At 36.2% G+C, this 14,970-nt stretch overlaps 2 protein-coding genes across 2 annotated transcripts; one reads left to right on the top strand and one right to left on the bottom strand.

The window, feature by feature from the left end:
- The first annotated feature begins 287 nt into the window (after window positions 1-287).
- On the top strand, window positions 288-1,946 carry LOC123706347 (mitochondrial-processing peptidase subunit beta). Its single transcript, XM_045655575.1, has one exon. It carries the CDS (start codon window positions 380-382, stop codon window positions 1,781-1,783), a length of 1,404 nt encoding a protein of 467 aa, XP_045511531.1. The 5' UTR covers window positions 288-379; the 3' UTR covers window positions 1,784-1,946.
- On the bottom strand, window positions 1,884-10,907 carry LOC123706351 (conserved oligomeric Golgi complex subunit 3). The gene is made up of 11 exons (XM_045655590.1): window positions 10,674-10,907; window positions 10,186-10,368; window positions 9,571-9,697; window positions 8,791-8,939; window positions 8,175-8,428; window positions 6,866-7,084; window positions 6,109-6,248; window positions 5,162-5,319; window positions 3,367-4,011; window positions 2,712-2,894; window positions 1,884-2,346 (listed from the first exon to the last, which is right to left on the bottom strand). The coding sequence occupies exons 1-11, from the start codon at window positions 10,827-10,829 to the stop codon at window positions 2,074-2,076; spliced, it is 2,487 nt and encodes an 828-aa protein (XP_045511546.1). The 5' UTR covers window positions 10,830-10,907; the 3' UTR covers window positions 1,884-2,073.
- Between the last annotated feature and the right edge of the window lie 4,063 nt (window positions 10,908-14,970).

The following is a 14,970-nucleotide window of genomic DNA, read 5'->3' as shown; positions in this document are numbered from 1 at the left end:
TTGCGCAAAGTAAATTATTATTTTTTTGAAAAATAAAGAAGTTTCACTTCTTACGTATGTACACTAGTCTACGCACACAATTTTTTTTTATTTGAATCATACAATATTGAAGAACACTTTTGTTTCAAATAATAAGTATAATTATTTAACAAAAGAAAATTTTCAGAAATCGTGTCTTCTCCAAAATAAAACGTTTCTTTTTACATAGACATTAACTTCATATTTTTTATCTATATTCTATTCTTAATCATCTGTTCATGTTTCATAACTTCTGACTTCATTCACTAATCACTAGCCTGCCCATTTTTTTGACATCTGTCTTAATATTTCACATTACGTAAATCAGCGAGCAAAAATTTAAAGCAAGGATCTAAAGAAAATGTTGAAAGTAGCGACTACGTTAAGGCTTGTTTCAAAGCAGGGTAAAAATGTTCGATTATTTGCCACAGCTGCAACAAAAAATGAAGCCTTAGTAAATGTTCCACCAACAAAGCTCACAGTTCTCGACAATGGGATCCGTGTCGCTTCCGAGGACTCTGGCTCGCCAACCGCAACCGTGGGGCTGTGGATAGACGCTGGTTCAAGGTATGAAACCTCTAAAAATAATGGAGTTGCCCACTTCCTTGAACACATGGCGTTCAAGGGAACCAGCAAGAGATCACAAACCGATCTCGAGTTGCTCGTAGAGAACATGGGCGCACACTTAAATGCTTACACATCTCGCGAGCAAACCGTATTTTACGCCAAATGCCTCGCAAACGACGTCCCAGCTGCCATTGAGATCCTTGCTGACATCATCCAGAACTCGTCGCTCGCTGAACCCGAAATCGAACGAGAACGTGGCGTCATCCTCCGCGAAATGCAAGACGTCGAAAGCAACTTGCAAGAGGTTGTATTTGATCATTTGCACGCCACTGCCTTCCAAGGTACTCCCCTAGGACAGACAATTCTTGGCCCCACCAAGAACATTAAGAAGATCTCAAAGGCTGATCTTCAACAGTACATCAAGACACACTACCAACCCACAAGAATAGTTCTCTCTGGTGCCGGTGGTGTTGAACACAACAAGCTTGTAGACCTCGCTAACAAGCATTTGGGCAGTTTGAAGAACACAGCTTTGGATGTACCAGAATTGACTCCCTGCCGTTACACTGGATCTGAAATCAGAGTGCGTGATGACTCAATGCCATTGGCTCACATTGCTGTTGCTGTAGAAGGAGCTGGATGGACCGATGCTGATAACATTCCTCTCATGGTAGCAAACACTCTGATCGGTGCTTGGGACCGCTCCCAAGGAGGTGGTGCTAACAACGCCTCTTTCTTGGCCCAAGCTTCCTCCATTGAGAACTTGTGCCACAGCTTCCAATCATTCAACACTTGCTACAAGGACACTGGTCTGTGGGGTATCTACTTTGTATCTGAGCCGTTGAAAATTGAAGATATGTTGTACAATATCCAATCTGAATGGATGAAACTTTGCACATCAGTGACCGAGGGTGAAGTAGACAGGGCAAAGAACTTATTGAAGACCAACATGCTCCTCCAGCTCGATGGAACCACACCCGTTTGTGAGGACATCGGTCGCCAGATCCTGTGCTATAACCGCCGTATTCCCATTCATGAGCTTGACGCGCGCATTGAGGCAGTAACCGTAGACAATGTCAAAGATGTATGCTACAAATACTTGTATGACCGCTGCCCTGTCGTAGCTGCTGTAGGACCCACGGAAGCCCTTCCCGACTACAACAGAATCCGCTCTGGAATGTACTGGCTCAGAGTCTAAACCATTTAGTAGTGTACTTTAGTATCAATTTAAAATCAGTTAAGATTACATTAAACTTCTCGCCCAAATGTCTGTTGTTTTATTGTAATAAAACGCAATGTCTTTGGTGTACGTATTTATTGGTGAATAAGTTAAATAATTGTAAATAAATAAATCCATCGAATATTATCTTTTATTTTTGCATTAATACAGTTCCATTTATGATTTTATTAAAATTAAACCTACAATAACTATTCTTATGATAAAAATGCAATTATTTGTTACTACATAATAAAATTTCACTATTGTCTCTATGTCTGACTAGTTGTAGGATTGCTGGCAATAGGTGGCTTGTCCTCCTTTTTTTCTGTAATACTGGTAACACTAGGTTTCCGAATGACACTAGTCGGCTTCTTTTTCCCATATGGCAATACTGGTTCATTGTGGCTGATAAGACTGGCAGATGATATGAACACTGATACTTGTTCAGGTGTAGGACAGGCTACGATGATGACGTCATCATAGGAATAACCAGAATTTGTCAATAATTGCTCCAATTGTACGAAGTATCCAACGACATTGTTCTGAAAAGAATAAACTTTATGTAAGAATACAAGTTTGCCAAACAAAATGGTTATACAAGGGCAAATTGCCAAGTTGAATGTCATGAAATGTTGTGTAACATTTGGTCATAATGCTTTTTATGTGTTTTCACATAACAAAACTTTATGGAATTATATTAACAATTGATTGAAGATACAAGGCTTATTATTTTTGAAGATAGGATATATTCTGTCTTAGAAATAATATTATGCATAAAATTTACCAAAAAATACTATAGGCTAGGGCTATTTTTTTTTTCAATTATTTTTGATGTAAACTTAAAATAGGTAACTACTTAAATACGACATATTTTGAAACTTTTAATATATTCGAAATTAGCATTTACCCGTATAGGCCGGAAAAGTATGAACTCGGTCTCCTTATTAGCGAGATACAACTGCATGGACCGTTGAATCGGCGCTAAATGTGTTTTAATTCGTCTCTGAGCTTCTTGCACTATAACGGCAATTTGAGAAGCCGTTGCCCACGGTTGTACTTTGAGCTGATCTGCTGGTTGGAAGGATTGAACCTAGGGAAAAGATTATCAATTTTATAGTTTACAAATTCCTTTCCTGATAGTTAGTAGTAGGTTATAGGGAATACCTAAGAAGTCATTGTGACAAAAGTAATACCTAGTCACTTATAGTCCTTTCCACCTAAGATGATTTCTGTGACACATCGATTTTTGACACGTGTAGAGATGTCTTTACTGAAATCATATCAATTACGTAATTCGGAACACGATAAAGTGTCACAGGAATCATCATAGCTGAAAAGGACTATAGTAGTTAACATTTATGTATATCACTCTATAAGTTTTTCCTGTACCTTTTTTAATGTAACCAACAATAACTGGGTTATACTATTTTCCAAGTAAAAATAAATGTAGGACAATATTAACAACTACAAATATTTTTTACCCTTATTTTGAAAACAACTTATCGCCATTATTTTTATATTTTTTGTCAAGTCTAATTTAAAGAAAATGTCATTTTAATTACCTTCTCAATAAACTCGATCAACGGCCCGACCATGATTTCCGTAGCATCCTTGATAAACATCTCACAGCAACTCTTCAACTGTCTGTCCACCTCCTTCCTCGAGTCCAGCAAATGTTCCCTAACCATTGGAGTACCTTCTAGAAGGAATTCCAATAACGCATTATTGCTATTCAGAGAGAAAATCTGCCTTGGACGTTGTATCAAACCGTATGCAGCATTCTTCATATTGCTGAAGTCTAGAGAAGTTTCCTTAATGACAAAATCCACTTGGAAAGGAGCAATTTGCTCTCGGAGTATCAGAAGATGTTTAATTTGGAACAATTCGCCGTCAATGCTTGTTTTTAGCGCAGAGATTTGGTTCGCCGCGTTGGAAACACTCTGCACGCAGAGGGAAATTGCTTCCTGGGCTAGGCCTTGGAAAACTCGCTTTTCCAGGCACCTGTAAAGCCTGGATAGTGCTGCTAGAGTTCTTCGAACACCTGGATACCACATGCCGTGCAGGTCAGCTGGAGACGCTTGCGGTCGGCGTTGTGCTTCCACGTTGATGTTGGCTACTTCTTGGGAAGTGGTCGAAATGTCCGATATCATGGAGTTGCGAGAGTCGCTCCGTTTGAGGCTCTGCTCTTGGAGGGACAAGGCGATTTGCTGAAACAAACATTTTGTTGTTTTCAAATTAATCGGAAAAGGGGAGATAATGATATTGTAGAATTCTTTAACTAATATGAATATTAATAGGAGTTAACAATGTGTAGGGTACGATGACGAATTTATTCAAATCCCTATTACATCCTACTTTTATTATAAATGCGAAAGTTTGTAAAAATGTATGGATGTTTTTTTTTATTTCTGGACGTATTGGGGTGAAACTTTACCGGTCATCAGAACACATGAGAAATACATATTATATAGTAAATTTTGCCCGCTAGTTCGTCCGCGCAGCACAGCAAGCACGATTTGAAATGCGAAAGTAATTCTGTCTCTTCTTCACACCTAAACAGCTGAACCGATATTAATGAAATTTGGCCCACAGTGAGTCTCCACCTGCATCATCTCCAGCTTGTAAACCACGTGGCAAAGCTAGTATGCTTATAAAGTAAGAATTCTATCAGATGAACAGCAAGTTGTGAACGGCGGAAGCTTCAACCGTTGTCTCATGTCGACGGCAGTCGCCGAAGCGTCGGCGGCAGCATTCAATACGTCGACTTTTATTCTGTTATCTTCTTCACTCCAAAACAGCTGAACCCCAAACTTTGCCGCAAACATAGGTTAGATCCCACATTTTTTTTATAGTGGGGAAATCTTCCAACACGGCCCCCGGGGAAGGAGCCGTGGGTTATGTCGGATTGTTACCGACTAAAACCCCACTGTGTTCCGTCGAGCCGCTTTAATTATGGGGCCGCGGGTATTGGTTGGAATTCTTCCGCGACCAGTTCGCTCACTACAAGCTGAACCGATTTCGATGCAACTTTGTACACTCATCATCATCATCATCATCAGCCCATATACGTTCCCACTGCTGGGACACGGGCCATAATCCACCACGCTGGCCAAGTGCGGGTTGGCGGATGACACATGTCGTCGAACTTTTGAATTCTTCGACATGTCGGTTTCCTCACGATGTTTTCCTTCACCGTTCGAGCAGTGGTGATGTTACAACATGCGCAGATAAATTGAAAAATCAATTTATTTCCTGCGCGCTCGCCTGGGCTCGAACCCCGGACTTATCGATTCGAAGTCCGAGGTCTCACCACTGAGCCACCATTGCTCTTGTACACTACACCTTTGTACACTACACCTGCATCATCTCCAGCTTGTCGGGGTATGCGAGGTCGCCGGGCGCGGGGCGGTAGTGCAGCACGTCGGCCCGCAGGTGCACGTGCGCGCGGAACACGAGCCGCTCCTGCGTGTCCTGCAGCAGCGACCGGGCCACTGCGCCCAGTGCTAAGAGCGACGCTGTAGTAAACCGAGGAAATTTATGTTAAGTAAAAATAAATAATAAAAAACAAGCTTTTATTTTAGTGTTTCTTACTCATTCGTAACGAAATTTTGACTAGCGTGGCGGATGGCCTGACAACGTGGCGGTGACAGGAGGCCCGTGTCCGAACCGTGTGAACGTATATTATGGACGGAACGGAATTTTTTTTATCGAAATAAATTTTCAATCAATCAATCAAACAGAAAATTTATATGTTTGATTGTTTTTATGACAATATTGAAAACAAGAGAAATAAATTAACATTAAATCACTTGTCAATTTCAATCAAATTTTTTCTATTCTTTATAAATTTATATTTGTAAAGCATTTGAATGCCATAAAAACCAAAAAAATATAAATTCAAGAAAAGGTCGTGTTCCATCGTTACAATATTGTATTCACTGAAAAGTGCTTCATATTGGTTGAGATGGTTGTTAAATCATCTCAATAGATGGCGCGCGGTGTGTCCCTTAAGACACATAAAAACTGAAAGGATAGAATAAATTCGATTGCTCAGGCGGGTCACGAGTGGCTGAGTTGGTTAGGCATCCGCCCCGGAATGGCGCGAAGGATGCGGGTTCAAGTCCCGCCTCGTGATCGAATTTTTTCTATTCTTTATAAATTTATATTAAATCACTTTTAAAAAGTCCATTTATCGAGGAAGACCTACAGAAGCGGAGTAATAAAGGAATAAAACAGCGTGGCACAGCAAGTTTTCTAACTATAATTCTTAACACCAAGCTATTTAATAATATCACGTTACTCACGATCGTTATTAACTTGTTCCTCAATCACTTCCACTTTTAATATAACACACAGTTCGGCGAGCGTCTCCAGATGGTTGATGTGTATGATGTGCGGTCGTAGCGTCTCGTACAAGCCGTTGCTGAGCGATTGGAGATATTCCCTGAAAGTATTACAAGTTATTATTAGCAAAGATGTTTTAATTAGTAAGATTTTCAAGCGATTTCAAAAGAAGGAGATTCTTAATTCGACTGAAACCAGTTACTGTCTTCATTTATGGTATTCAATCAATCTCAAATTCTCAACCATATATCTTCGAAAATAATTGTCTATACAGGGTTAGTTTTCAATGACCAGCCAAAATTTAAAATAAAGATCTAGATATTATTAAACCAAAGGTACATTTGAAACATTATTGTCGAATAAAATAAAATAAAAATAATAGCATTCATTTGAAAATGTCTTCAAAATTTCCTCAATCGTAAACACCGCCAGAATCAATGCACTTGTGTGCGTGCGCGCATCGCCAAATTTATGTGTGTGCTAACTTCTACCTATCTAGATTGTTGAACTGAATTGTGCTTTTGTAATGTCCACTCGTTCGCTTTTTAGTGACGGACACGGGACAGGAATGAAATCTAATTAAAAAAAACTTTTTTTTTTTTCATTAAATCTAAAATGTTATCGATTCTGAACCATTTCTGAAAATTTGGCCGGTCGAAAACTAACCCTGTATAACGTGTACATGCAGTGCTAGAAAGAAGTAACGCCTTTACTCACTCTAAAGCCGGAGAGGACTTGGAGAAGAAGTGCTCATACAGCGCACACTCGTCCCTCACAGCTAGCGCCAGTAAAGAGCACGCAGCTCGCAGCATAGCGCAGTGGTCGCGCGCGTGCTTGCTGCCAGCTACAGCCAGCGCGCCGGCTGTGGGCCCGCCGGCTACGCGCTGTCTGCGTATTGCGTATTCACGCTGTATGTCTGAGAGTAGGGACGCGTAGCTGGAAGAGATTGGTTTATATTCATTATTTTGATTGTAATCACACTAACAAGTGCTATATTTAAAAAAAACAACTGACTAACTAAAATTATCTTCGTAGTTATAATATTTAAATTAAAACAAAATAAATATTTTTGATTGAACAAAGTACATTCACATAACTTTATTACGTTTGTTACCATAATACGTTAAATAAAAATAAGATATAAAATAACCGAAATAAACTTGTTTAATGTTGCAAAAGTGCAAAAGGAACGGGTCTGATTGTATTGGTCGGGCTGATACTGAGCGTCCACTCCCGGCCGCTATCCCACTACTGCCTGATACGGGGACTTTTGGCTGCTGGGTTTCCCCCCTGGCCCGGTTCGCCCCTCCTTAGTTAACCTGCACCCCCCAGACTCCTCCGGGGGGTCCATATTAATACCAGGCTTAGTGTGGACGTCCAGTCAACATGGACCACACAGCACCAGGACTCCCGACCTCAAACCATCCTCCGAGCCCGACCTCCGAGTAGCCGGATTACAGGAGACGCCACGCTCCCAGTCGAGGTACTCACCGAAATAGTGAAAGGCAACATAAAAACGAACGCGCGTTCAAATCTCACTCGGACACTATTTATTTCTTTATTATTTTATGCATGTTTTTTTTTCTTTTTTGTTTTTGAAAAAAACAATAATTTTAAATAAAAATTTATTCAATTTTATTTTGCATATTATGCACAAATTCTTTGTTCAATATTTTTTTCATAGTTCGTAAGCGCCCTCTATATCATATTTTGCTCACTAATTCGAAGTCTGTAAGTATACTTGATGTTGTTTGTATTTAGCGATAGAGGGCGTAAATGCAGTTATTATTTCAATAATCGTGAACTTTTTGCTGCTTGAGTTTAAAAAAAATTCCATAATCTAACAACAAAAAATTTGTTAATTTAACAAAAATAATAAAAATTTAAAATACTTAATTTTTTTTGCAGGTTTATCATCTAAATGTTTGACTTTTGCAGTAAAACAGATTAAATATACAAAAGCACACAAGACATCCAAAATCCACATTCACATTTTAACGATTTCTACAAATAAAATAATACTAACTCTTCATTGACCTCCGCTCGTTTCTCAATTTCCCCGATCACCATTTTCAACTTAGGTGCGACGGCTTGAAACTTGCCGAAGTAAACAGCATATGCCATATCCATTTGTTCGCTGTCGTGTGGCTCTTCTGGCGAAAGCACTTGCTCTGTAGCCATGTTCAAGACGTGGTTCACGTAGCTACGTATGAGAGACATAGCGCGGCTTTGCAAGTGACGGTACTTTACAGTGTACGAGTGCGCTTCTTTGAATGTGCTCTGTGAATAAATAACATATTAATAAAAAAAATATAATTTTAAAGTGTAATTGTATTTTCAATTTTGTATTTATTTATAAAAATAAAAAATATGTCTTGTATTTTTTTTAAATACATATTACATACATTTACATATATTTTGTGGAAATGACACAAATAACAATTCAACAAAATATTATTTTTCTGATTAGTTTAATGATTTAAGGATGATAGAAAAAGGAAAAACGCAAGAATTTTGATATTTCTGGATGCAAATGCACAAAATTACTGCCTAAAACTTTTCTTATCCGTACAGATTTTTTTCTATACACTAACAACAATTAAAATATCTATAATTTTAGAGAAATTTGTATTCTTACTCACATTAGCCCGCATATACTCCAAGCACTCATCTATTTTGGACAGCACATTGAAGAATGTATCGCTATTCACAGACATGGTTGGACTGTTGAGTCGCTGCGAGAGGTGCTCCACTTGTGTGAAATAGTGGAGCTTCTGCTTTATATTATCGCCTGGAATTTAGTTGTACAAATAATTAATCAAACAAATATTTATTTAATTTTTTTGTGTTAATAATGACTATTATTGTTAAAGGTTAAATAAAGTGACTTAGCTGCATTATACAGTACAATAAAAATTAAAATAAAATATTTTACAGATTTAATACATAAAAATCTGTATTAATCGATTTTACTTTTGAGTATTACGGCATGAATTAATTTAAATATTAAATGATTTTTCTCTTACTATGAATGAAACCAAAAGAGATTTCTTATATAATAGACATGTTGTGACTTCTATTTTCCCACATTATATTTTATTCAACACTAGCCTAGACCGCGGCTTCGCCCGCTTTGTCTAATCTAAAACTTAATAAATTATATACTAAAACCTTCCTCTTGAATCACTCTATCTATTAAAAAAACCGCATCAAAATCCGTTGCGTAGTTTTAAAGATTTAAGCATACAAAGGGACATAGGGACAGAGAAAGCAACTTTGTTTTATACTATGTAGTGATACTGTATCTAATTGGTAAAAAGCAGATTCAAGTATCTTAATTTTACATTTCCTTCTAGTAATGCTAATATTTTCATAATTTAATTCCTGGATAACTTATATTCTTTGAGTAAGGAAACACATACCAATAGCAGAGAGTTTATTCTGATCGGCCAGCAGTTGTTCACTCATGGTGTGGAGGGCATTCGTTTTGTTGGACACAAGATTGTATTCATCAGACAGTTTGTCTAAATTTGATAATGTAGCTGCAATCTATAGACAACATAATATACATATTTACAACACAATAAAAACAAAATTTTAGTGGATTGCAGCGGCACTTAAGCCATAAGATACTATTTCATTTTAAAAATAGTGAACTAAGAAACTACTACATATGATCACAAAAGTTGATAAATTAAAATGTAACTCAATTCTTCGACTAAATAGGCATCTTAATGGTTATAGCTATATTTAAGACTAGCTGCTCCGCCCCATTTCACCCCCGTGGCTCTTCTCCTATTGGTTGTAGCGTGATGATATATTACAGCCTTATTATAGCCTATTATAGCCTATAGCCTTCCTCGATAAATGAGCTATTTAACACCAAAAGAATTTTTCAAATCGGACCAGTAGTTCCCGAGATTAGCGCATTCAAACAAACAAAAGTCTCTTCAGCTTTATAATATTAGTATAGATTTAACTTTTACACATTATTTCAATATCCAATAAGTATGAAAGTTAGAATATTTTCCCCAAACCTGGTCAGTTAAATTTACACATTCATTTTTCCTTTCTTCTAATTGTTTGTAATATGCTTCATAAGGAGCATCGCTGGCCTTTATACTTTGCTCACTCAAGTTTTCATAAAACTCCAAGAAATCATACATTGTATTGACTTGCAGTACATTTGTGGTGTCGGATGTTTCATTTGGTGGGGATTTCTATAAAAAATCAAATAAAAAAAAAAAAGTAAAAAATGTTTTAAGAAAACTTTTAAATATTCATAGTTATTATGTGGCTCATCATAAAATTGTATCAAATAATAGAAGTGATGAATATCATCAATTATTACACTAGCGTATATGTATATAAATATACTAAACAATAAAGTCAAGTGGAAAGTGTTTTAATTAGAATCCGGTTAAAGTTTCTCAGACATTGGAATGCTTTGGTGAATTACATTTTTATTACTTTTATACCGACATTAATAATGTAGATAATGATAATGCTAATTTATAAAATTTACTTGAGAATCCTCCTCCAAAACACCATCACTTTGTATCAAGGTTTCCAAGTCCAGTATAGCTTCTCTTTGCGAAGCAGTTAGTGGCGCCAATGGGTTCCCTGCAGCTTCCCATAGCAGCAATTTGCTTTGTATTTCTTTTAAGGTCATAGTATCCATATTTCAATTTATTATTAACTTATTCCAGTATAAAATCAGATAAACATTATTTACAAGTTCACAACATGAATGAACAACACATCAACATTCGATTCTGACTTTGACATTTCGTGACAGCTGACATTTTCAATTCTGACAAGTAGTGTTCTGATTGCCGAACACACGTGGTTGTCCACATATTTTGTTGAAAGTTAAAAAAAACATTTAAACTTCCCACACATTTACGAAGGGAATGAAAAATATTTTCGATGCATATTGAAAACTGAGACAAAAGGTCAGGACAAGGTGTATTCGAATTCATATTGTATTTTCCTATATAAATGCGAAAGTTTGACCAGTGCAAACTTAGCACCCCATCTATGGAATTTTGGGTCGAAAATGACCTTGATCGTTAGGTCCCCGTTAGGTCCTTTAAGGTCCCACAATTTTTTCGTTAGGTCCCCTTTAGTTTTTTTTAAATAATTTTTTAAATTTTAGGTATAAAAAAAAGTGCACTTTAGCACCCCATCCATAGAATTTTGGGTCAAAAATGACCTTAATCGATAGGTCTCCGTTAGGTCCTATAAGGTCCCACAATTTTTTCGTTAGGTCCCCTTTAGTTTTTTTTTTAATAATTTTTTTTTAATTTTAGGTATAAAAAAGTTACACTTTAGCACCCCATCCATAGCAAAATTGGCGAATTTTATTAAAATCGTATTCTTTACCGTTAGGTCCGTAGAGGCCCATCATTGAAATTGTTAAATTATTTATGTTATTAAAATCTATACTTACATATATATAAAAGAAAGTCGTGTTAGTTGCTCCACTTATAACTCAAGAACGGCTGAACCGATTTAGCTCAAAATTGGCAGTTTAGAGCCAGGAGAAGGATATAGGATACTAAATACGTACCACGGGCGAAGCCGGGGCGGACCACTAGTTATAAAATAATTGAAACCTGCGCATGCGCCTTAGAGCATTAAGGCATGCGCACATCATACATAAACAGTGCGAAATTTAAATTGGTATCGTTTCATTTATTAAATTAAATCAATAAATAAATCTATACTAGTCAAGTTTAAGCCGCGAATAAAGAATAAGAATCACTCTCATTATCTCTGACATCATTAACTCTTCCATTTCTGCAGTTATTCCATCTTGTTTTTTTTGTACTGCTCTTCAACATGAATAACATGGTTCGGTCATAGAATAAATCTCGTCGAGATACTGATTTTGAGTCTTTAAACATTTTGAACGGACAGATCGTTCCATTTTATATTGTTGCTTGAATAGTTTTTAACTGGGTTACTAGTATCATCCATGCAAAATAATAATAATAATATAAAACAAATCATACCTACTTATAATAATGTGCAATGCAATCAAGATGAAAAGCATCAAAATATCAAGTCACACTTACCAATGCATTGAGATATTTCTCGTAAACACTCTTGTTTTTCCTTGAAAACTACATCTCTTTCAAATTGTTTCATTTTAAATTTATTAATCATAGTTTAAAGTTTTCGTCATGTTTTCAACTCAGTTTTCAAAAATATTTTTTTTTTGAAATCACTAAAATCCTAAGCTAAAATCGCAGAAAAAAAATTCACTTTGACAAGCTTTGACACATCAACAACTCAGGTTTTAATGACAGTTAACTGTCAAGTGTTGCCAAATAAATTTTCGAAATAAAAAGTCAGTTTCATCTTTCGGACGTGACTAGTATAGATTTATTTATTGATTTAAATTAAGTAAATGAAACGATACCAATTTAAATTTCGCATTGTTTATGTATGATGTGCGCATGCCTTAATGCTCTAAGACGCATGCGCAGGTTTTTATAATTTTAATAAAATATATAATTCAACAATTTCAATGATGAGCCTATACGGACCTAACGGTAAAGAATACGATTTTGATAAAATTTGCCAACTTTGCTATGGATGGGGTGCTAAAGTGTAACTTTTTTATACCTAAAATTAAAAAAAAATTATTAAAAAAAAAACTGACCTAACGAAAAAATTGTGGGACGTTATAGGACCTAACGGAGACCTATCGATTAAGGTCATTTTTGACCCAAAATTCTATGGATGGGGTGCTAAAGTTGCATTTTTTTATACCTAAAATTAAAAAAAATTATTTAAAAAAAAAACTAAAGGGGACCTAACGAAAAAATTGTGGGACCTTAAAGGACCTAACGGGGACCTAACGATCAAGGTCATTTTTGACCCAAAATTCCATAGATGGGGTGCTAAGTTTGCACTGGTGAAAGTTTGTGAGGATTCATGTATGGATGATTGCTGATGATTGTGTTACGCAAATACTACTGAGCCGATTACAATGAAGTTTGGTAAGCATAATGTAGCTGAAGACATAGGCTACTTTTTATCCCGGAAATTGACTAATTAAAATATAGAAAAGTAGGGACGGAAGCTATGCGGGTTTTTGAAAACGAGGGAGAAGCGGCGTGCGAAAATCTAATTTGAAATAATGCTCTAGTTACCTAATAATAAGTCAAAGTACAAACAGAGATTTTTGATGCGAAAACTGATCTAGATTCTAGTCGTATGTTTTGGTAGAGGAAAAAAGTGATGTACCGCAGACGGTACAGATGTACGTAATGACAGGTAATCCATACAAACCACGGTTGGTCTACCGGGGAGGTTCACTGTTCAGGTCTTAGTTCAGGTATGCATGCGCAAGTTAACAGAACATAGTGAGTGAAGTCCCGTGTCCCCGTAGTGGGATAAGGGGCAGATGCAAAATGTATAGGTACATCTGTTTCACAGATCGATTTTCTTTAGGGACAAGTCACAAGTAGGTGATCAGGCTTCTGTGTCCTACCAGACCGAGACCGTCTCCTCCGGGAATCGAACCCAGGACCCCTTCCCTTGGTTCTACGCTGCCCCTCGGTTCTAACAGAACATAGGTAGGTAGGTAAAATTACTCAGATAGATATACCTGTACACGGTGGGACTTTATGTTATATATGTACCGTAGGTTGCAGCCATCAGCTTTTGTACTTGGTTTAGTAGTCCATAACTTTTTTATAGGTCAACCAGAGCTTAGCTGCGGCGTCCAGCTAGACGTTATATTTGAACAAGATTAAAAAACTATTACTTAATAGACTTCGAGTTAGTTCGATATTAATATTTTGACAGGAATTAATAATGATAGTTTAGCGTGTTTCTTATCGTTCAGTGTTGCGAAGTTTACATCAGATATTGTTATTTACATATAAATTACTTTGTTCCATTGTTAACACAACTTTTGTATTTTTTATTAATTATGATGTCAATTAGGTAATATCTATTTCTGAGATTGTGGAGTAAGATTATATTATCAAGTAGTTATCTATTTTATTTTTAGTAGATGTGTTAGATTTAATCGATGTAATGAAACATCGCATGTATGTTGTAGAACCAAAATTATTATTTTTTGACACAAAACTAAACCGCCGTAAAATTGTCAGACCTTTACAAAATTTAAATGAGGCCAAGCGGAAGGCACCAATTTTCAAATAAAAAGAATAATCAAAATCGGTTCAGCTAGTCGAAAGTTGTGAGGTAATAAACCCAAAAAATGTCGAAGTAAGAACCTTCTCCTTTTCTTGAAGTCGGTTGATAATAATTAATTATTTATTAACTAGAGACACCTGACAACCCACACTTGGCTCTATGCTGGCCTGGGTCCTCTTAAGATTGTATTACAAAATACATGCAGTGAAAACAAAAAAAAAAAATGTTTCTTTGTGTTAATTTCGAAATCTTTATGTAAGTAAACTGAGTAAAATATTGTGACTTATGATTACATGTTAGGTATGTTTTATGTAATTATATTTGTGTTAAAACTAATAGTCTACCATTTAATTACAACAATACTAAGGCAGTCAGTAGGTAAAGCTGGAAAACCAGTTTTAATTAAGGATGAATTATTAATATTAAACCGATATCTACTATAAATTATAAGAACTGCAACTAGTGACCTCGTTGTATACTGCTTAATGCTTATACCTATGTTTTGAAAAATAATTATTAGCAGAAAGACACAAACACTGTTTATTAACTTCTTTCTTTTTCTTCTTCCACCAGTTCCATTAAATGCTACCTAATGTACAGAACTTGTAAAGTTTGCAATGATGTTGGGTATATTGTGGGTATAT

The sequence above is a fragment of the Colias croceus genome, chromosome 1 (assembly GCF_905220415.1).
Source record: "Colias croceus chromosome 1, ilColCroc2.1".
In the NCBI taxonomy this organism is placed as follows: domain Eukaryota; kingdom Metazoa; phylum Arthropoda; class Insecta; order Lepidoptera; family Pieridae; genus Colias; species Colias croceus.
Note: the sequence above shows the minus strand (reverse complement) of the source record. Positions and strands in the feature narration are given on the sequence as shown.